Source organism: Arvicola amphibius, chromosome 3 (genome assembly GCF_903992535.2).
Source record: "Arvicola amphibius chromosome 3, mArvAmp1.2, whole genome shotgun sequence".
Lineage (NCBI taxonomy): Eukaryota > Metazoa > Chordata > Mammalia > Rodentia > Cricetidae > Arvicola > Arvicola amphibius.
In genome coordinates, this window is record NC_052049.1 from 70,271,794 (window position 1) to 70,293,868 (window position 22,075).

At 40.6% G+C, this 22,075-nt stretch overlaps 1 protein-coding gene across 1 annotated transcript in view; it reads left to right on the plus strand.

The window, feature by feature from the left end:
* The first annotated feature begins 9,262 nt into the window (after positions 1–9,262).
* The window catches only part of Fam81b (family with sequence similarity 81 member B), an 86,174-nt gene continuing 73,361 nt past the window's right edge, over positions 9,263–22,075 (plus strand). Inside the window, exons 1-3 of the mRNA XM_038323904.1 lie at positions 9,263–9,272; positions 9,676–9,773; positions 12,880–12,944. Coding sequence (XP_038179832.1) covers positions 9,263–9,272; positions 9,676–9,773; positions 12,880–12,944 — 173 coding nt within the window. The remainder of the gene's footprint in view (positions 9,273–9,675; positions 9,774–12,879; positions 12,945–22,075) is intronic.

Consider the following 22,075-nt stretch of genomic DNA (forward strand, 5'->3'; position numbering starts at 1 on the left):
ACTATCATTATCCTGTCTTGGCAAGATAAGACAATTCCGTTTTATCCACTTATGGATATTTCGTAGTTTAGTCAGTAATGGAGGTATGGGCTTTTCTTTGCCCAAAGGCCAGTTCTGCCAAGAAGAAGACAAACTCCCAGTGGAGTGTCTTTGGTGCTCAACGTTCTCTCGGGAGTAGAGCATTGTTGCCAGGAGTGATTGTGTCTCATAATTACAAAACTCTAGGTTAGATTAAAGGCCATGTTCTACAGCTCTTCAAAGAAGTTGAAGATTATGCTATCTATACTAAATACAACCTCTATGTGTCTAAAAAACCTGATTATCCTAAATATAAATATGACAAACATATAATTCTCAACACTTATCTAACTGTATGACTAATAGAATAGACAACTGTGCAATAAATGAAGACAATGATTTCCAAATGCAAACAGGGTCATTACATAAATAATATCTGAGGTAGAAATGTACATTGCAATATAGTAAACAATGTCATTACATAAATAATATCAGAGGTAGAGATGTACATTGCAATATGGTATACAATGTCAATATAACAATTGTTTTAAACAGAGGTAGTATCATACTCTCATACAATGTTCAATATATCAATATACAAGAATCAACACTCATATAGTTTTCAAAAAACAATAACTCACAAAAATCAAAAAACAGGCCAAATATTAGCACTACAAAAACATGACGTCATAATAACCAGTTGGAGTTGATGTTGCGGGGCCCCATCTTCATCCTGGAAACTGCAAAGATTACTGAAGAAAAAATTTGTCGTTTGTTGCGAGAAAGATAAGCATTATCTACAAAGACACATACAGACATATACATGCATATCTTCAATGAAAGGTGCATTAAAGACAAACATAGATATGAGGGAAGGCAAAGAAGGCAAATATATTGGTACCATTATCAACATATTGTTATTATTCTGTCTCATAACATGACTCCTAACCTGAGACAGAAACTCTGAGAAATCTTTTATAAACAAGCTTGGAATTGGAGAGGGACTGGGCCAGAGTCCAACTCCAAGAAACCAGCTCTAAATAACTATAAAGAAATGCATATTGACACACATTCAAAAAATTGTTTTTTATACTCACGGAGCTTACCCAGTGTTAATGTTGATCCTTGATGGGTTGCAACTGGTTTCCATCCATCAGAATTCAAGATATCCAGGGTCCCTCAGATCCTTTGAAGGTGAGCGTCTTCCTGTGGAGATAAGAAAAGAACCTTGCCCCCGAACTATAGGTCTCTTACCATCAGTATGTTCACCATCCTTGTGCATGAATTGTTATTTTTCTTTTCCAAGGGGCTTCTCCTCTTCAAACCGAACCTTTATTAACTTTGATGGTATCCACGATTTTTCTTCTCCTGTGGAGACAAGAGCAAAACCCCTTCCCCAACGCAGCACATCTCCTGGCTTCCATTGCGAGGTCAGCACATCCTTGAAATAAACTGGTTGATTTAATTCAGCAGACTTTTCCATTATCCAATGTCTTTCTGCAGCCGTTGTCCCCTTCTCATTAGCGTTGAGAAAATTCAAGGTTAGTAAAGCATTATGTAATCTATTTCTGGGGGTATTTTCCACCCCCTTTTGTTTGTTCAACATATCCTTTATAGTCCTATTTGATCTTTCAATGACTGTTTGACCTGTAGGATTGTAGGGTATACCTGTAGCATGCTTAATGTTGTAATAAGCAAAAAACCGTTTCATTTTCCTAGAGACATAAGCTGGACCATTATCCGTCTTTATTTGTGCAGGTATACCCATGATGGCCATAACTTCTAACAAGTGAGTGATTACTGAATCAGCCTTTTCTGAGCTTAAAGCAGTTGCCCATTGGAATCCTGAATAAGTGTCAATGGTATGGTGTACATATTTTAATTTTCCAAATTCTGCGAAGTGGAACACATCCATCTGCCAGATTTCATTCCTTTTAGTGCCCTTTGGGTTAGTCCCTGCAGGCAATGGTGCTTGGTTATAGAAAGAGCAAGTAGGGCATTTCTTTACAATCTCCTTAGCTTGTTGCCATGTAATAGAAAACTCTTTCTTCAAGCTTTTGCTATTGACATGATGCTTTTCATGAAATTCGGAAGCCTGCAGCACACTACCAATCAATAACTGATCAATATCTGCATTACCTTGTGCTAAAGGACCTGGCAGACCTGTATGGGATCTGATGTGTGTTATATACATAGGGCAAAGTCTGTTCCTGATCATTTCTTGTACCTGGATAAACAATAAGGTTAGTTCGATATCATCGGGTATGAATTCAGCAGTTTCAATATGTAAGATAACTCTTTCTGCATATTGTGAGTCAGTAATAATGTTAAGAGGTTCCTTAAAATCCCTTAGCACCATAAGAATGGCAAATAACTCTGCCTTTTGGACAGAATCGTAAGGACTTTGTTCCACCTTACTCAAGTCTTCTGATTTGTAGCCTGCCTTCCCTGATTTATTAGCATCAGTATAAAATGTGCAGGCTCCAGTTATTGGAGCATCACGGACGATTCGAGGAAGAATCCAAGAAGTTCTCTTTATAAAGTTAAGCCTTTTGCTTTTTGGATAGTTGCTATTAGTTTCTCCTAAAAAGTTAGCACAAGCTCTTTGCCATGGTTCATTATCTTCCCATAGTTTTCGTATCTCATCAGCGGTGAAAGGCACTATGATTTCTGCTGGGTCCGTGCCTGCTAGTTGACGAAGTCTCAATTTGCCTTTTATGATTAGTTCAGAAACCTTTTCCACATAGGTTTGTAATTTCTTACTTGGCTTATGAGGTAGAAAGATCCACTCTAAGATAATGTCATCTCTTTGCATTAAAATTCCTGTAGGAGAAATTTTTGAAGGCAATATAACGAGAATACAACTGAGTTCTGGATTCACCCTATCCACATGTGCTTCCTGCAATCTTTCTTCAACCACTGTCAGTTCTTTTTCTGCTTCAGCTGTTAATTCTCTGGAACTGTTTAGGTCTCTTTCCCCATCTAAGGTTTTGTTTAAGTGAATTATCATATCAGGTGTTATCCCAACAGCCGGTCGAAGGCTGGAAATGTCTCCCAACAACCTTTGAAAGTCATTAAGAGTTTGTAGTTGATCTCTCCTAATTTGTGCCTTTTGTGTCTTAATTTTTTGCAAGCCTATTCTATAACCTAGATAATCAACAGAATCTCCTCTCTGAATTTTTTCAGGAGCAATCTGTAATCCCCATTTAGGTAGAACTATTTTCACCTCTTCAAACAGACTTTCTAAGGTATCCACGTTTGAATCAGACAATAAAATGTCATCCACATAATGATAGATGATAGATTTGGGAAACATCTTGCGTATTATTTGTAATGGTTGATTTACAAAGTATTGGCACAGGGTGGGAGAGTTCAACATGCCCTGTGGGAGGACGGTCCACTGGTATCTCTTGGTAGGTTGAGAGTTATTATAAGTAGGCACTGTGAAGGCAAACTTTTCTCTATCTTTTTCTTGTAAAGTTATGGTGACGAAACAGTCCTTCAAATCAATAACTATGAGAGGCCACCCTTTTGGTAATAAATAAGGCAGAGGAAGTCCAGATTGCAGAGAGCCCATAGGCTGAATAACCTTGTTAATAGCTCTGAGATCCGTCACCATTCTCCATTTACCAGATTTTTTCTTAACCATAAATACAGGAGAATTCTAAGGGCTGGTAGATTCTTCTATATGCTGAGCATCCAATTGCTCTTGTACTAGCTGTTCTAAAGCTTGCAACTTTTCCTCAGATAAAGGCCATTGTTTTGTCCATATCGGTTTCTTAGTCAACCATTTTAGAGGTAGGGCCGTTGGTGATTCTGGAGGGGCATCCTTTGGTTTGTGTGCTTGTACAGCCCGAATGGCTCGTTTTCGCCATCTGTAATACCTTTTGATGTTTTCCTCAGAAATATATGCTCTAGAGGCAGCAGGAATGTTAATTTGAGTATTCCATTGCTGCAATAGGTCACGACCCCATAAATTTACTGCAATATTAGCTACATGTGGCCTTAATTTTCCTATTTGTCCTTCAGGACCAATGCAGTTAACCCATCTCATGCTTTGTCTTACTCGAGATAGGGTCCCAATTCCCAAGAGTCGAACATTTACATCCTGTAGAGGCCAATACGGATGCCAAGATTCTGGAGTAATGATACTAACATCCACTCCTGTGTCCAGCAGGCCAGTAATGAAAATGCCATTTACACACACTCTTAACTTCGGTCTTTGATCACTTATAGAAGTTTGCCAAAATACACGTAATTCATCTTTCTGGCTATTTTTGCTTCTAACAGCAGACATGGGGATTTCTAATTGTCCTGACAAGGCATGTTCTCCGTTGTAACAGGAAATGACTGGACCACATTCGCCATGGGGGCCTGCAAGAGGCCCCCCATGGCGTTTCCTGCTTGCAGCGGATTTCCTTGTCTATCTCTTGACTATCTGCATTCACTGTCCCAGTGTCTACCTTTCCCACATCTCCTACATAAACCTGAAGGCTGAGGCCTCCTATTCCTGTTAGTCCTGGAAAAGGCATTATTATTATTATTTCTGTAAATCCTTTGTCTGCAATTCTGTTTCATATATCCCATTCTGCCACAATTAAAACATTTGGTATTTTGATGTCTCCTTTTACCATTGGCAATGGCTTCTTCTACCCAGGTCTCCGTGTGAAACTCAGCCGATTCAATATTCATTGTATGTAAGACCCATTCCTCCAGAGGTGCTGATCTGATCTTTAGAGGCTTCAAAACCCTTTTGCACTCTACATTGGCCAAGGACTCAATTATTACCTGCCTTGCTTCTGGGTCAGATATCCCTATTTGTACAGCTTTAGTTAGTCTATGTAAAAAGTCAACAAATGGTTCTCTCGGACCCTGTTTAACTCTGATATATGATTCCGTTCTCTGTCTTGGGTCTTGAACCCTGTCCCAAGCCTTCAAGGCTGCGGTAGTACATATGGATAAAGTGTGTTCATCATAATTAGCTTGTTCTAGAGGATCAGAATAAAGTCCTTCACCCATAATTTGATCTAGGGTGATGTCAACTCCCTTTGATCTTTCCTGCTGTTCTAAAAGCCTAGCCTCTTGTCTGAACATACACTTCCAGCTCAATTGAGGTCCGTTCTCTAGAACTGCCGAGACTAGGTCCAACCAGTCCCTTGGTGTTGGGTTCATGGTTATGGACCAAGACTTTAGCATCTCCTTAATAAAGGAGCTATGTATCCCAAAATTCATAACAGCTTGTTTAATTTCTTTCAGATAATTCATACGGATGGGTTCCCATGTATATTCCTTGGTGACCTTAGGGTTTTTAGAACCAGTTACCTTTTCTGTAGTTATCACTGGGAATATAGGCAGAGTTCTGTTAAAGCTATCCCGGAGAGTTCTATTTATCGATGGGGTTGGGACATTCTTTTGTACTATTTGCTCCTGTTCATGAGAGTCCATAATTTCCTCGATCTTTTCAAATCTATTTACCATTGCCTTCTGCAATGCCTCAATCTCTTGCCCAGTATTATGTTCCAAGGCTTTCATAGAGGATTCAAAGGTATGAAGTTTGTTCCACACCGACCGATAACATCTCATCCTTGGACAGAATTTTTATGGCATGAATGGTGCCATCTTATATCGAAATTCTGTCCAGTAATCTTTCATAGCCCTTTGATAAAGTCTTGTTAATACATTCAACAGTTCAAATCTTCTCAGATAATGTTTCAGTTCCTACCGACAGGGATTGCAACTTATGATTCAAATCAGCTGTTCCTGCCTCCATATCTTGCATTTTCCTCTCAAGTGATAAAGCCATCTCAGAGAAAGATCTGTTATTCCTTTCCTCACGAGATTCAAACTTCTCCTCGAAAGCTTCAAACCGTTTACAAAACTCTTGCATATTTTTCTCAATTGACAAAGCCATCTCAGAGGAAACTCTACTATTCCTTTCCTCGAGAGCTGCAACCGTCTTTTCAAGCTGTTTATTGGTGTTTTCCAAACCAGTTATATCCTTGTTTAGTTTTTTTAACTCCTGCCTGTAAGGACTCTATCACTTTTCTATCTTCCAACCACGTTGTAATGAAAAAAAATAAAAATAAAGAAGATACCAAGCCCTGTAAATATCCAGCCAAAGGAAACCACATCTGTATCGCTCAAAAATTCAGTCATCGTGTAATTAAACAAATTATAGAATCCTTTAATAGTGATATTATCAGACATTTTCAATCTGAATGCTTAATTTCAATCAAATGAAAAATTACCTGTAATTACCGTTGTCTGCCAATAGATGGCACAGTGCACCTAGGTTCACGTGTTTTTGGGAAACCAAAGATGGCGTCCTGGACCAGGGCGCTCAGAGCAGAGCTCACAGCGGCTGGAGAAATGGCTGCGACAGGGAGGCTCGGGCAGGATGATCCACTAGCTTAAAATCAACGTTGAATCTCTGCAAAAGCTGCACAAACAGCTGGCAGGCGAGCGGGCAGCCGGGGCTGAGCGCGTTGGTGGCTACAGGGATGTGCCGGGAGCCGAGGGAAGGGGGGAGGGGAAATACAATCTCGGCTCGGCTCAGATCGGGGCGCCCGTGGTTGATTTCCCACACTAAGATGCAGGCAGCTCAAAGAAAAGGAAAAAGGAAAGGAAAAAACTGCCACGGAGGAACTCCCGCGTGGCTACGGGGACGCGTGGAGAGGCAGGAGGGCAGGAGCAGCAGCGCTGAATGAGGCCAGGGGTGTTGCGTGGAAATAAAAAAAAAATGTGTCGAGGTGCGCGCATGCGCGCCCCGGGGCTCCCAGGGGGCTGGACGGGGCTCTGGACCGGCGTGCGGTGACACTGTGGGGCAGGAACAGGTCTGAGTTCTCAGCCTAAGCAAACACGGGCAAACAGCTCCTGGGCAGAGCAAAGCGGCAGGCCGGGCACCGGCGATCGGCTTCGGACGGTCTCCGTATGGAGACGTGGAAATAAAAAAAAGTGCGTGCCCTGGCTCAATCCGCTGAATTAGAATTGAGCCGGTTCAGCCCGCCTGCGAAGGGTAAGAGTGGTCCCCAGCGGCTACTGCCCCCGGGGTTCTGCCCCACGTGGAGGGCGCCAAGTGTACCGGGGGTCTGAGGAGTTTGGAAATAACCAAAAATAGTCCTTTTATAATAAATCAGTTTTAATAAAAGGAGAAATAAGGGAATTTACAGAGCCAAGGGTCCAGCGAAGCAGAGGGTAACGCGGGGGACAAAAACAGGGGAGTCCTTCCGGGACCCGGTCCTTTTTAAAGGACCTTACTCCCCTGGGGCAGCCACGCCCCTGAACACAGGGATTGGGCCAGCTGCCCCAACAACTTTGTTAAAATATTCCCTGGCATGTACCTGAGAAATCGTAGTAAATACAAGAGATCTACAGACTGGCAATCCCTAAGGTGAGACATACACCATGGTTTTGTCTTGGAATATCCTAAATACTGATTACTCCAACTCAGGAGTATTTATGTGCTTATTGATGATCAGCATACAGTCATTTAAAAATATTTTTAGGTTGAGTTTGAGCATTTTGAAACTTTGTATTTTAAATTATATTTTACTAACTCTAAATAAACAAGAATCATAGATTATTGATGTCCAGGAAGGACTTCACATTCATAGGTCAAAGTCAATAGTATGCATGTGTGTGTGTGTGTGTGTGTGTGTGTGTACACACTCATTATTCATAGCTAGAATAACAAATCAGTTATTCATAGCTAGAGTCCAAAGCAGTTAAACTATCCGTATTTCCAGCATTACGGAGGCTGAGACAGAAGGATCACAAGTTGAAGGCCAGCCTGAGCTACATAGCAAATAGAGCCTATCTCAGAAAAAAAAATGAACTTAAGAAGGAAAATTATCCCAAAGGTTTGGTGAGCAAGATCAGATTTAGTTGTTTGTCCAAGAAAGACCTTGCTTGAATCCATTTCTTAGATAATTGTTGCCTTCTGAAATAACTAGTAATGGTTACCTTTTAGTAGCTTGATACTTGGATGAGAGATGTAAGTATATAACTGAATTTCGTATATGTTGCATTCAGTCAGCCATGTGGTAGAATCATTATTAATTCCTTTTATAGGAGAGAAAGCTAAAGCTTGAAGAAGTGATGCAATTTAATCCATAAAGAGTTGGTGTTTCCAGACACTCTCTTGGAATCTGAACCATCGAATTTCACTCAGTAACTGATTTCAATGTCAGCTGGTCCTGGATACGGGGATAACTGATTGATTGGGCTGGGAGTCACTCAGTAACTGATTTCAATGTCAGCTGGTCCTGGATACGGGGATAACCGATTGGGCTGGGAGTCATAGTCTGCTTGTAACCCAGACAAGACTCTAGTCTGAAGCTCTAAAGCTTAGCTTAGCGTTGCAGGACACAATATTGGAGTCAAATTCATGGGCCATCTTTATTTCTGGGTTGAGGTTTATCACTTACCACCACGAACATCCTAAGTCTTTGGAGCAGGCAAATCCAGAACCATTTCTAGCCAATAACTTCATTTCTACATATGAAAGCCAAGTGAATAATAACATATGCAAATTCTAATTTTAAAACTGAGAAAAAACATTTTTAAATTAAAATAATTCACTTCATTTTGCAATAATTTAATAAACTTTCTTCTAAGTAGAACCCTGGTATTGCCATCCTGACCCACGCCCTCTGCCACCACACCTGAACTCCAGTATTTCAGTCCTGACCCATGCTCCCTGCCACCGCTCCTGAGCTCCAGTATTTCAGTCCTGACCCGTGCCCTCTGCCATGGCTACTGATCTCTCCATGGTCCTCTAAAGGCAAAGAGCGAGCTTCCTCAACCAGTATACATGGACAAAGATTAAGGAATAAAGTGACTTTTTTCTTTTCTCTGTTTGTAACTTGATGAAAATTGTACTCTCATCAATCTTATCAATGAACTCTAGAGTAGGGTTTGAAGTACTGAGTCCCTTCTCCCTCGTTTAGACAAAGGGAATGAGCAATAAGAATCAAGGAAACCCACTATAGACTCATAAATCCGAGAGACTTAAGGACTGGAGGTGGGAGAGGGACCCCGCTCACATCACAGATCTCTCCTAGGTCACAATGCTCTTGAACTACCCTTGGAAAGATGCTTCAGGAGTGTGAGGAATGCAGTCTGGATGCAGTCAGGATGCCTTAGAATTTTGGCTTTTTAAGAAGGAAAGCCTATGTCTGTTCCCTTTGAAAGATAAAAAGCAAGTCAACAAAAGTCCTAATAATATAGCTGAGGAATCAGCTTTATGACTTCAGGTATTTACCCATGGACAATGCCTCAAAAATTTACATTTCTCATATTTCCCTTACATTTCTTAATTTATATAAACGAAGTAAAAAAATTCAAAGACCCTCAGCTCTTCTCTTTGGGCACAATAGGATGTATCTGCAATATTTGAGGACATTTTGACCTCAGTGACATTCCTGAATGCTTTTTAGAAGCACCTGTGGGGATGTGTTCTGCTCAGCAGCCGCAGATGTGCAGCTGGCAGGGGCAGGACCTGGGGTGGCAGAGGGAAGAGGCACGTATCGAGCACTTTGGAAGATTCTCTTGACATTTTGCCACCTGTACAGAAACTAGTTTCAATTTTTAAAATGCCATCATGCAAAAATTTACTTGCCCTAGTTCCTGATTGGATTCTACATTCTGGTTGCTTAGATACAGACGTAAACAAAAGTGCCTCCTTGCCTGCCGAAGAACAGCCAGAGCCTCCTGATGGCCCCCTTCCTGGCTCGGCCAGAGACCAAGAGAAGAAAGCAAGTACTTTCAAATATTTGTATTAAGAATGGGATAGTTGGTTCCGCTCCTCTGAAGCTCAGGGTTGTGCAGAGTTTGAAGGAATCCCAGAAGCATAGCTTTCTTTTGTGTTTGCTTGCAGTTCTCGTCTGCTCTGTCTTGATAAAGTGGCTGAGCACAGGAAAGCTGCCTTGAAAACAGATGATCTCGGCTTGTAAATATATTAACGGGATTGATTTTTAATATGGAGCTAAGTTTTTAAATTTGATAATGATTATTTATTGTGATAAAGATTCTTTAAGAAAAAGAATAGTTATATACAAGGTTCCTTTTCAGTACTTCTCATATTTTCCATTAATGACAGAGGCCATACAAAGCAAGTTGTGCTTTTGCATTTGGTGGTTCTAATAACATCTGAGCAATATATACAGTCTCTTCATAGAAAACAGGTACCAGAAAGTCAGAATGACATCAAGCACTGACTTTGAGTTTCTCTTTACTTTGGTGATTGTTTAACCACAATTCCCTCTTATATAACATAGGCTAGTTAGACCTTCCTTTTGCCATGGGTTTTGATGAACTATGTAAATAAAGTATTAGCAAGCAAAACAAACTTAGTTATATAATAATGCAGTTATTATTACATGACCCATTACTTCCCAATCCTTAAGTTCCTCATGTAAAATGATTCATCTTAAATTAGTTATTTAAAGGAACTTTTGTCATATATGATGAAGAAACAATGATACTGATCTAATAGAGCTATTAGAAAAATGAAATTATAATATATATGAAGAGATTCTATAGTATAAGAATTATCACATTTTAAAATGTTTTTGTGAGCAGATGAAAACTGACACGTGAAAAATCCCATAATAATAATTTGTGAAGTAGTTTTTACATATAATCCCATCTTAGCCTCTAAGTATATCCCCAAAGTAGAAGGGGTGAGAATATCCTAGTAATTTATTCTCTTTGGACACATTCATTCCACAAATATTCACACAGCATTATTAGTTGTCAAATGCATAAGGCAAATACCAGCCAGTTGATAAGGAAGTACCAAGCCCAGACGTTCCATGGAGAGGTGAAAAGGCAATATCTGGCCTGAAGTATTAAGTCCAGGACCCACAGCTTTTTTCCATTCAAAAATTTCCACTTTCTCCCCTCCTCTTATTCTCCTTCCACTCCCCCACTCCCCCTCTTCCCCCTCCAGTCTTGAGAGGGCTGGGTACCCTGCCCTGTTGGAAGTCCAAGCCCACCCCCTCCATCTGGGCCTAGGAAGGTGTGCATCCAAATAGACTAGGAGGACCCACAGCTTTTGCAGTAGGAAAGCGTAGAGAGAAGTGGTGCTAGGCTGACATCTGTTCAGGTCCTCTGGAGATAGAAAATGGTATCCAGAACACAAACACATGAATATCCAGTGGGGCTTTTCTCGGGCAGTGGTCCTCAGCCTTCCTAATGCTGTGACCCCTTAACATGGTTCCCCATGTTGTGGTGATGGCCAATCATGAAATTATTTCATTACAACTTCATAACTGTAATTTTGCTACTTTTATGAATTGTAATATAAATACCTAATATGTAGGATATCCCATATGGAACCCCAAGGATTTGAGACCCACAAGTTGAGAACCACTGATGAAGGGTAAGCCCAGGCATATCCAACCTTTTGCAGACTCTACTCCATAATATGCCCAGGGCCAATGCACTGACGCAAAAGTTCACTGCCCTCATCCTGACCAGTTGGGAGCTTGTTTTGACAGCCTCTTGCCAGCTAGACTGGGTCAAGCCAGCATGACCAGTATCAACTTCCTGGATAATAGAGTTGCTTGGTTTTCAGATTTTGTTCAGAGGAGATGTATTTGCAGGTAAGTGTCTTAGAATTTTGATGGAATCAACTATTTCTTCGTTGATTCCATTAAAACTTCTTTAAAAACTAATTTCTGAACAAAAATTTTAATGTTTAATCCCATTGTCTTAATTAGGGTTTCTACTGCTGTGAAGAGACATCACAGTCATGGTAACTCTTACAAAGGAAATCATTTGATTGGGTCTAGCTTAGAGTTTCAGAGGTTTAGTCCATTATCAACAAGGTGGGACATGGCAGCAGGCAGACATGGTATTGGAGAAAGGGCTGGGTGCTCTACATCTTAAACACAGGCAGCAGGAGTCTGTGTCCACACTGGCTGTATCTTGAGCATGAGACCTCAAAGCCCTCCCCTACAGTAACACAGTTCCTCCAAAAAGGCCACACCCCCTAATAGTGCCAGTCCCTAAGGAGGCCATTTTCTTTCAAACCGCCACACCCATCATTCTACTATGCAGTGGCATAACCCCCCCAAAAAAAGTCCAACAAATATATCTTGTTCAATGTGTTAACTTAGAATACAAGTTACATTCTCTCCCTTGAATCCAATTCAGTGATTGGCTATGAAAATTAAAATAAAACTTGCTTTGTTTTTAAGCTTTTAAAAAGACTTTGGTTGTTTTCAGTATATGGAAATAGTGAATGTATTTGACATCTTTTATCTCATAGGAATGTTACCAAATTATCGACCTTTATGGAAAAAGCACCTTCTAGAAGTAGCAAAATAGTGAATTTTGAGATTTTTCAGCTAAATGTTCATACAGATAACTTGTTGCATGCTACTAAATTAACATACAGTTGTTCTGTGCTTTTATTTCTCATCTATAATCTGACATCTAGGGTTTTTTAGAATTAAAAAGTATTGGATTGGTTAGCATTCTGGTTTGGGGCTGTTTTGAAAATAGCTGATTCCCCTAGGAAATGACTCTGTCAGGAGTAAATCGCTGTCGTTGGACTTCATTCAAAACTCAGCCAATAATCACTGGAGTCTCCATTTAGAAGCTTTTGTCTTGGATTGATGTATGGCTCTAACTTCTGACAAGCTTTTCCTGGTGTGTTATCAAACTCATGAAACAAGGTCTTTAGGAGTGTTCCAGGGCTTAACTTCAGTCTTAGTCACCAACAACACAAATGGCATGTGTAAGGTGCTATATATTTTGTTTAAAATAAAAGCATTGATTTAAGTACAAGATGGATAAAGAGTAGGCCACCTAAGCATCACATGATGCATTTTGAATCTCTCACCTCTGTTTTAGGTGAGATTATCTCCAGCCAAAATGTCAACCAAGAACTCTACAGATCTAGTTGAATATGTTGACAAGTAAGTACAAAAACTAATGGTCCTAACTATTTACTGCATTCAATGGCTCAGTAGTGGTTAGAGTGGCTGAATGAATAGTTCTCTGCTTCCAGAAAAGCCTGAAACTCAAGCCTCATTATCTCTAGATAGATGTTACTGCCTCCTCCTTAGGCAACTTCAATAAATTCCTGTAGATTTGTGGGGAAAATAATACAACTGGGGCAAAAGTTAACACATAATACAACGTAATATATAGATAACTATAACTTTAAAATTAAACCAAGTGGGTCTGTTGACACTATAGTAAAAACCCAGGGAAACTTGAAACACATTAATAATCAGAAAAAAATCTTACTTTTTGAAAAACTGAATTCCTCTACATTTCTACAATTACAGTGCTATACTTGGAGCCTGTTTGGGGTGGTCCACAGGCATGGGACCTTGGTGTCACAGCTCTGGTAATTAGAGCACAGTATTGGTAGATTCATTTTGCCCAAAGATCCCAGAATTCTAGATTTTGAAGGGTGGGTTTGGGATGTGATGCATATGTTTGGAGCTGTCTTCTGCTCAGCACACAAAAGGGGTGTTATCTGCACTCCTATAACTTCAAAGCAGTTGGGATTTGGTCTTAGTCCTTCCGCTGTTGCTGTCAACCCTGCATTTGGGGAATTTAGTTTTTTCTTTTCAATTGCAAAACAAGAAGGTTGGACTAGAAGTTTCTGGTGCCTTCTACAGCTTTAAAAATCATTCTAATTCTATAATACGCATCCTAACCACAGAAGAAATGTGGCCAAACAAATGAGTCAATGTGAAGAAAAACCATAAAGAGTAAGCTCATTTTGAAAGTAATCTTTGACAATGAAAATGATGAAATTTTAAATTCTGCCTTTTATTGCAATAGTTACAGCTAAGAATTTCCCTGTCCTCAGCCAAATGAATTTGTTCATTTCAGCAATCCAGAGATTCACTTCGTCTCGTGCTTTGCTTCTACAATTGCTTACATGGGTTTGGATTACAATTTACAGAAGCAGGGGAGGATCAAATCATGAGCAATGATTTTTCATTTAAAACTACCATTTACTGACTGAGCTGTTTAGCCCAGTTGGGCAGTAGTGGCGCACACCTTTAATCCCAGCACTCAGGAGGCAGAGACAGGTGGATTTCTGTGAGTTCGTCAGCCTAGTCTAAAGAGTGAGTTCCAAGACAGACTCCATAGCGTCAGAGAAACCCTGTCTTGAGAAATTAAATAAATAAATAGAAAATAAAAATGTACTAGATAAATAATTTTTCCTGAGTTAGGAACAATGAATGTAGACTGCCCCAAACTGATGAAGAAGGGCATATTAATTTACTTTAAGCATCCTAGGAGAAGGGAGAAATGTTTCCACCTGTGTGCATAGGACAAATGGAAATTAGAATTCATTTCTCTGACCTATTAAGAAAATTCCAGTTTGGAGCCAGAATTATCTACATTCCAGAGGACAAAAGAATAAACTCCTAAAGAACGATAATGAACATTACCTTGGACTTCAGCCCAATAAAGAGTCAGTTACATTGTTTATGTATTATGGACATTGTGCACATGTGAGGGCAGAGGACCACCTTTGGGAGCTGGTTCTGCCCTTGCCTGTGTGAGTTAGGCCATCAGGCATAGCAGCAAGCACTTTATTTGCTCAGCTATCTCATGCAGTTGGATTTTGGCAAAACGAAGTTAAGACAAAGATTGACTGGCCCTGGGATCCATTTCTTCCTTAGTTACACTCAAATCCCATCTCCCAAGGCCTAAGCCATGTGTCTATTTTATACAGCATTCTAGATGCTTAGATATACTGTGCTATTCACTTTGGTTCTCTCAGGTTGCAGCCCCAAAATGCAGGGGCTCTGTGCTAAGTATTTTCTTTCTTGGCCAACAAACCTCTCCACCAACACAAATAATCCCAGTCAAATGAAACTGAAAGATGCCCATGTTTAATAGATGACAATGCTCCTGGGTGGCCCTGGGAAAACATGGAGAGGGGAAGAGAGAGAAGGAAAGACCATCGGTAACCTAGATACCATTCTCTGGGGGTGGGGCACTTAAATAGCCTGCGGGAGTGGTTTTGACCTTCCCTGGGGAGGGTCACCATTTGGCGGGCTTTCTTGGAGATGAAGTTTGGACTGAGGCAACTCCCAAGGGAGAGAGCTTATGCCAGGAGCTGGGTGAAGCCCCCAGCAAAATATTCCAGACTTTTTATATAAAGGGGTGCCAGGGAGCTGAGATGTTGCTTCCAACCAAACATTCCTAACTTTCTTTGGATAAAGGGGCACCATCTCAAGTCTGGCTGCTTCCTGCAGGCATGGGGTGATGTGGGATGGGGAGAGCTGGGAGCTAGTGGGCTCCACTCAGTGAGTGGTGTGGCTGGAGCAGCATCTGGTTTACTGTCATCCTGGAGACCTCAACCAGCTGTTCCTTGAGGAAAATGAGAAGGCAGGTGGCTAGGAGAAAAAATATATTGTTATTATTGGCCCTATGAATGGGGCTAGCCATGGGAAGAGTCACTGAGTCACTAACTGCCAGAAAGAATGGGACAGAGAAGTGCCCTGGTTGTACAGGTGAGGCTTGGGTGTATAAGTGTGACACAACAGCAGATAAAACAGACAGATTTTAGTTGGTCGGTGTCCTTGATCCAGGAGAGTTGGTACCAATGGTGAAGTCCCATGAGCGGGTGCATTGTCTGGAGAGTGCTTTGTAAGTTGGTCTTGGCCCAGACAGCAGGAGTGACCTGTAAATTAGGCTTGAAAATGGGTGGAGTTAAATAGGCTCTGGAGACTATTAGTTTTTACTAGACCTGATTTTTGATACAGCAGCAGAACTTTTTCCCAGAAACCTGTAGGTATCTAAGACAGCTGGAACAGATTTATATCTTGGTGTCATAGCAAAAGGCTGTTGCTTTAGGTTAAAAGGTATGAACATTTTAGAAAATAATTAAAGGGAACTGGGAACTCTGAATCTTTTAAGGTACATCTGAAACCTGTTAATCCTGGACTATGAAGCCTGTTAAAGAGGCACACCCGTCTGTATTTTAGCAGAAAACTTAACAAATAAAGTAATGAGCTATCAGTACCTTTAGTCATCAAATACCATTAGACAGATCTGACAGATCTGGGGGGGGGGGCAAATGAGCAGAAATGAGACAGCTTTTTAGCTACACAGGCAATCCCAAGTCTCTCCGTAATCTTTGGAGAATACCAGCCTTAGAAAGCAGTGCTTGCTGTTAGCTACTGAGGACAAGAGGCCCAAAGATTTTTCTATGGGATGTGGGGGGGGAGATTTAGTCTACCTGTCTTGGCAGGGTGAGAAGATCAAATCCCCTGGTGTAGCATCCAGGAAGCTGAAGAGGTAGAAGGCCACTTTTTGCTGTGCGGGTGGTTTTGCTATACCCAAAGACGGGATCAAGGCAGAAGATCTTTTGTAACCATGCATCTTCTTGGAGGAGCTATAAGATGCTGCAGGAGCTGGCATGTCTTTGTGTTAGAAGCTCTTTTGTTAAATGCCATACTCTCAGACCTGTGAAGACACTTGAGAATTGGGTACCATAACCTGTTATATTTAAACTAGACATATATGTTAAATTTAGACATTTATTTTACCCAATTAGTTACAGCTTACCAATGCTAGTAAGTATAAGAAGATTAAAAGACATATTTTAATAAGTCAAGGAATGCAAGCACAGCACACGTGTAGAAGGAACAGCGGGCTGTGTCCCGCCACCCGGCTAGCTTTACCCAAAATAATTACACGGAAACTGTATTTATTTAAATATTGCCTGGCCCATAGTTTTAGCCTCTTATTGTCTAATTCTCACATCTTCCTTTAACCCATATTTAGTAATCTGTGTAGCACCACGAGGTGTGGCTTACCAGGAGAGACCTTAACCTGCGTCCATCTCGGAGAGGAGAAGCATGGAGACTCACTATGGTGACTCCCTGAAGCATCTCGCCACTCCTGCTATCCAGCATTCTGTTCTGTCTACTCCACCTACCTAATTTTCTGTCTCTTAAAGGGTCAAGGCAGTTTTCTTTATTAATTAACCAATGAAAGTAACATAGACAACTCTCCTCCATCATTTCCCCTTTTTCTGTTTAAACAAAAAAGAAAGGCTTTAACTTTAACATAGCAAAGTTACATATAACAAAACAGTTATCAAGCAAGTATTACAGTTACAATATTTAAATCTATTTTATCTTTTATCATAACTAAGGAAAGCTATAACTATCTATTTATTCTTTAACTCCATCAAAGACTCCAGAAGGATATAATATTACCTAAGTAAACAAGTCATATGCAACTTTCAAACTCTAGAAATGACAGAGACAACTCGCTGCCTGGACAGTCACCCAAAGTTCCTCTGTACCGTTGGGGCATCCATCTTCAGCCTACAGGCCCATAAGTATCCAGCAGACATTTCCATGAAGCAGGAAATTCCAAAGACAGTTTAGTCACTTTCTGCTGTGTCCTGCAGAATGTCTCGCAGACTCTTTCACGAATCAGGAACCCTGAGAGACCATCTCACCTTTAGGCAAGTTCAGCAGTCCTCTTTCTGTGGGTTCCTTGTGTCCAGTATATGCAACAGTCCAGCCAAGAGCAGTTTCTTGCCCAAATGGCTATCAAACTCCATAAGGAAGCTCTTTGATGCCCATCCTCTTGAAGTAGATTGGTGCTGCCAGGAGCAGATGTGTCTCATTGTCATGAAAAACCCTAAGTTATTAAAACATTAAATGCCATATTCTACAGTCTTTGAAAGATATGAAGAATGTCTATCTAACTGAAATATATTTCTACATATCTAGAAAATCTAATAACATGACTATAAGCTTAACTATTATCAATGATTATTCATTAACAACCTATATTTTTTAATTATACATTACATTTTTAAATGAACTACACAATCACAATACCTTAATCAAGATCAGAAATACATATACATATAACAAATTGACCTTAAAATCCATACCATTGCAAATTATTCATCTCTATATCATCTCCCCTTTAAATGTAAAAGAACATTTATAAACAATATTTGGGAAAATGGGCGCAGTTATTTTTCTCCAAACTGCTTCCTGCTGAATGGGGGCATTGTTATTTAGGTCTTTTATGGTATAACCTGTCTGCTAGGTTCATCTCAGTCAGCAGTTGAGCGAAGTAATTTTTTGAGGGTTCACAGCAACCTTTTAGGAGGGCATGGTCTATCATACCATATTGGAATAGAAGCAATCCACAGAGTCTCATCTTCTGTGAAAACAAAAGAAGAAACTCTTTTCCAAAGCATCATGTTCTTAGATCCAAATTCTGAAGTCACCATTAAGATGTCCATTCTGGTCTAGCCTGGCAGCCCATATAATGAAATGTCTCTCTGTACTTAGCTCCTTTACAGTCAAAAATTTCAAAGAAAACACAATAAAATACATAATCCAGACTCTCTGTGAATTTTCCATTTTTACGTGGCTTATTTTTACTCTATCACTTTACTTTATTTTGTCTCTTTAAAGACTTTACCCTTTTTTTAGGCATTAACTTTATTTTCTATATATTTATTTTTTCTCTCTCTCAAGCCAATCTGTAGAAGGAACGGCGGGGCTGTGTCCTGCCACCCGGCTAGCTTTATCCAAAATAATTACATGGAAACTGTATTTATTTAAATATTGCCTGGCCCATAGTTTTAGCCTCTTATTGTCTAATTCTCACATCTTCTTTTAACCCATATTTAGTAATCTGTGTAGCACCATGAGGTGTGGCTTACCAAGAGAGATCTTAACCTGCGTCCATCTCGGAGAGGAGAAGCATGGAGACTCACTATGGTGACTGCCTGAAGCGTCTCACCACTCCTGCTACCCAGCATTCTGTTCTGTCTACTCCACCTACCTAATTTTCTGTCTCTTAAAGGGCCAAGGCAGTTTTCTTTATTAATTAACCAATAAAAGTAACATAGACAGATAACTCTCCTCCATCACACACATGCATACTCTTGCGCAAGGTGGTGATGAGGTCAAAATGGAGGTTACCCACATGTTTGTATTTTTCCAGAGCTGCTGTAATCTGGAGTCATAAGTTTTACAGATCTCAAAACATGCACACATACACACAAACATAAAACAAGCATACTGTGGAAACAATCATACATACTCACACAGACATAAAACAAGCAGACTGTAGCCACATTATTTTAACAGACAGACAAATAAAACTCTTTTATGAACCTGTGTCAGCTGGCCAACTTAAAACTTCTGGTGTAGACAGGCGGCAGAAGCCAGAGAAGCACAGAGGTGGTTTCTTTAAGGGCTGGATTAGCAGATGCTGCAAGAGGGAACAGAAACCAAGGACAGAATATCTACACAGTTTTAGAGTGGAAGGACGGGGGAAACAGATCCAGATCCATTGTAGAGAACGAACAGCTAGAGAAAGCGTGGAGGGGAGTAGGAAATGGGAATGGGGGCGGGAGCATGTATCTAGAAACCATGGGCTTTTGGAGCTTTGTTTGTTTTTATGTTAGATGTTAGCCCCAATTTAAAAGGTTTTTTTTTTTTTTTTTTTTTTTTTTTTTTTTTTGTAAAAGGCAGTCAAAGGGCATTTGGAGATCTGGCTTTGAATCACAAGAGCCCATTTAGAAGTCTATGCCAAATCTTGGGACTCAAGCCTGTCACAATGTTTCTACTGGGACAGGGCTCTTGAGTCAGAAACTGGGTTGTGAGAAAAGAATGGAAGAAGTCTCTACCCACTCAGTCCCACCTCAGCCAGACCTGCCCCACCGCTTGTGTCGGACACCTGGCAAAACTGTGACTCCAACAGGACAGCATGAAAATTGACAAACATAAACAAACGCAAATGGGCCCTGGGCCCTAGCAGCATGTATTAAAGAAGGGAAACTCACCGAGATGAAGCCACTTTTAGCCCGGCGGCAGAGAGCACATGTGAGAAGGGGGTTTCCAACACGAGGCCCTGGGACAATGGGATAAACAGCTCCCCTCAACCAGTGGGACCTCCAAACGTTAAATATTTCCTTTCTTGGCCAACAAACCTTTCAGCCAATGAAAATAATCCCAATGAAACCAAATTAAATCAAATTAAAAGATTCCCATGTTTAATAGATAACTATACTCCCGGGTAGCCCAGGAAAACATGGGAGACAAAGGGTAACCTGGAGACCTCGTATTCATTCCCTGGGGGGCAGTTTAAATAGCCTGTGGGAGTGGTTTTGACCTTCCATGGGGAGGGGTTACCATTTGGCAGTCTTTCTTGACCCTCCCTGGGGAGGGGTCACCATTTGGCAGGCTTTCCCGGATTTGGAGTTTGGACTGAGGCAACACCCAGAGGAGGGGGCTTATGCCAGGAGATGCGGTGAAGGCCCCAGCTAAATACTCTTTAGCTGTGCTTTTTAGTAGCCCGGCAGTAGTCGAGCATGCTCTATTGAACAACTTTTGATGAACTGTAGCTGACAGTTGTAATGGAGAGTAAGGGAGGTTGACGGGGGACTGACTTGTGTAAGCTGTACTTTCAGAAGTGCTTATGGGATGTTGACTAGCGGAAAAACAACACGACATCCAGACATTGCTATTATCACTGCAGAAATTTGAATTGACATATTTAATTTAAAAATGAACTTTTTTTTCTTTAAATAACTAAATCACCAATTGGCAACAGTGTACTGGGGGCAAAGGGGGCACTTAGGCAAGAGAAGGTTATTACACACTCATTAAACCACCCGAGTAGACATTACACAGCTTCAAGGATTTGTCCTCACAGGCATATGTCAATATTTCAAAAGGTAATATTCAGAAAAAGTAATACTAAGACCCTAAAGCAAACCTGAGTAACAAAAGAGATCATGCTATCCTACAGACGAGTTTAGCTTAGAGATGCTTACTGAAGAGGCAGGGACTGACTGTGTTCACGGAACCCTTCCTGGCCTTTCACTTTGGAATAAGACGCACACATTATCAATACTTGTTAAATGTTAGGTCATAGTAAAAGATCCATAAGCGGGGCAGCAGAATTATTGCTAGTCTCTATAGGACAATGGTGTTGGTGCCACCATATTAAAGGTGGCAAATAGCTCTAATGTTCATTTTTTGTTAATTCAAAGTGAGCAGACACACTTACTTTATGACAGTGTGCACATGCTCACCTAAGTTTGGGGAACTGAAAAGCATCAAAGTCTTGTTTCTTACTACTTTTCTCCAGCTGGTAGAAGGAACACTGATGGAGTCCTGGGCTTCCATAGTGAACTCTCGGGTCCACAGCAGGCTGTGACTGAGGAAGAAAGCCCCTCTTCACTTCTCTGGTTAATTTCTGCCTTCTGTAAGAAGGTGAGGTTTCACATGACCAGCGATGAGCACCTAAGGCTTCTTAATTCTGCCCATGATTTTTCGTCCACATCTTCTGATGTAACAAAGTAGGTGCTTAAGATTTTAGAGCACTTAGTATCCTCTCACGGGATTTAATTTTGAATGGAAAACAAATTGTGCTCGTGAATCTCTTATGTTTATTTAACTGGCTTTTCTGAAAGGGGAGAATTTTTTTCTGACCTTGGAATCAAATGGCTTCCTGAGGTCCCTTCTAATCCTTCTGAGGTGTTTATCACTCACTCATGAATTTATGATGCACCTAGTACATATGAGCACTGGGCTAGGCACTCAAAGTCACCAGTGAAAAAATAAGACAAAGATTTTCATGTCAGCTACCTTCCATTCCAGAGAAGGGAGAGGTGCAAAAAAATCTTAGTAAGCCTATCAGGATAATTCTTGCTACCAGGTTGTAGCATGGACAAAGTTTGTCAATCAGGAATTCAGAGGACATGGACCTGTGCAAAGACAAAGTTTGTTAATTAGGAATTCAGAGAGCATGAGGACAGTTGGAGAAAGAAGAAGTATAAGCAAATTTCTAAAACATCAGATAGATTGAATCTCTAGTCTGTCTTGCCTTAGGGGAAAACTCTAAGTTTCCTGAATCAAAATGGGGCCTAAGAAGCGAAGTTGTTTCACACTGAGCACTAGTCTCTGCACATCTCAGCCTCCTTCTTGGGTACATTTTGGGCAGACAGGTCTCGCTGCTAGTCAAATGGAACATAAGACTGAGATAGATAAAACTTTCAGTGTATCAAATGGGTGAGACA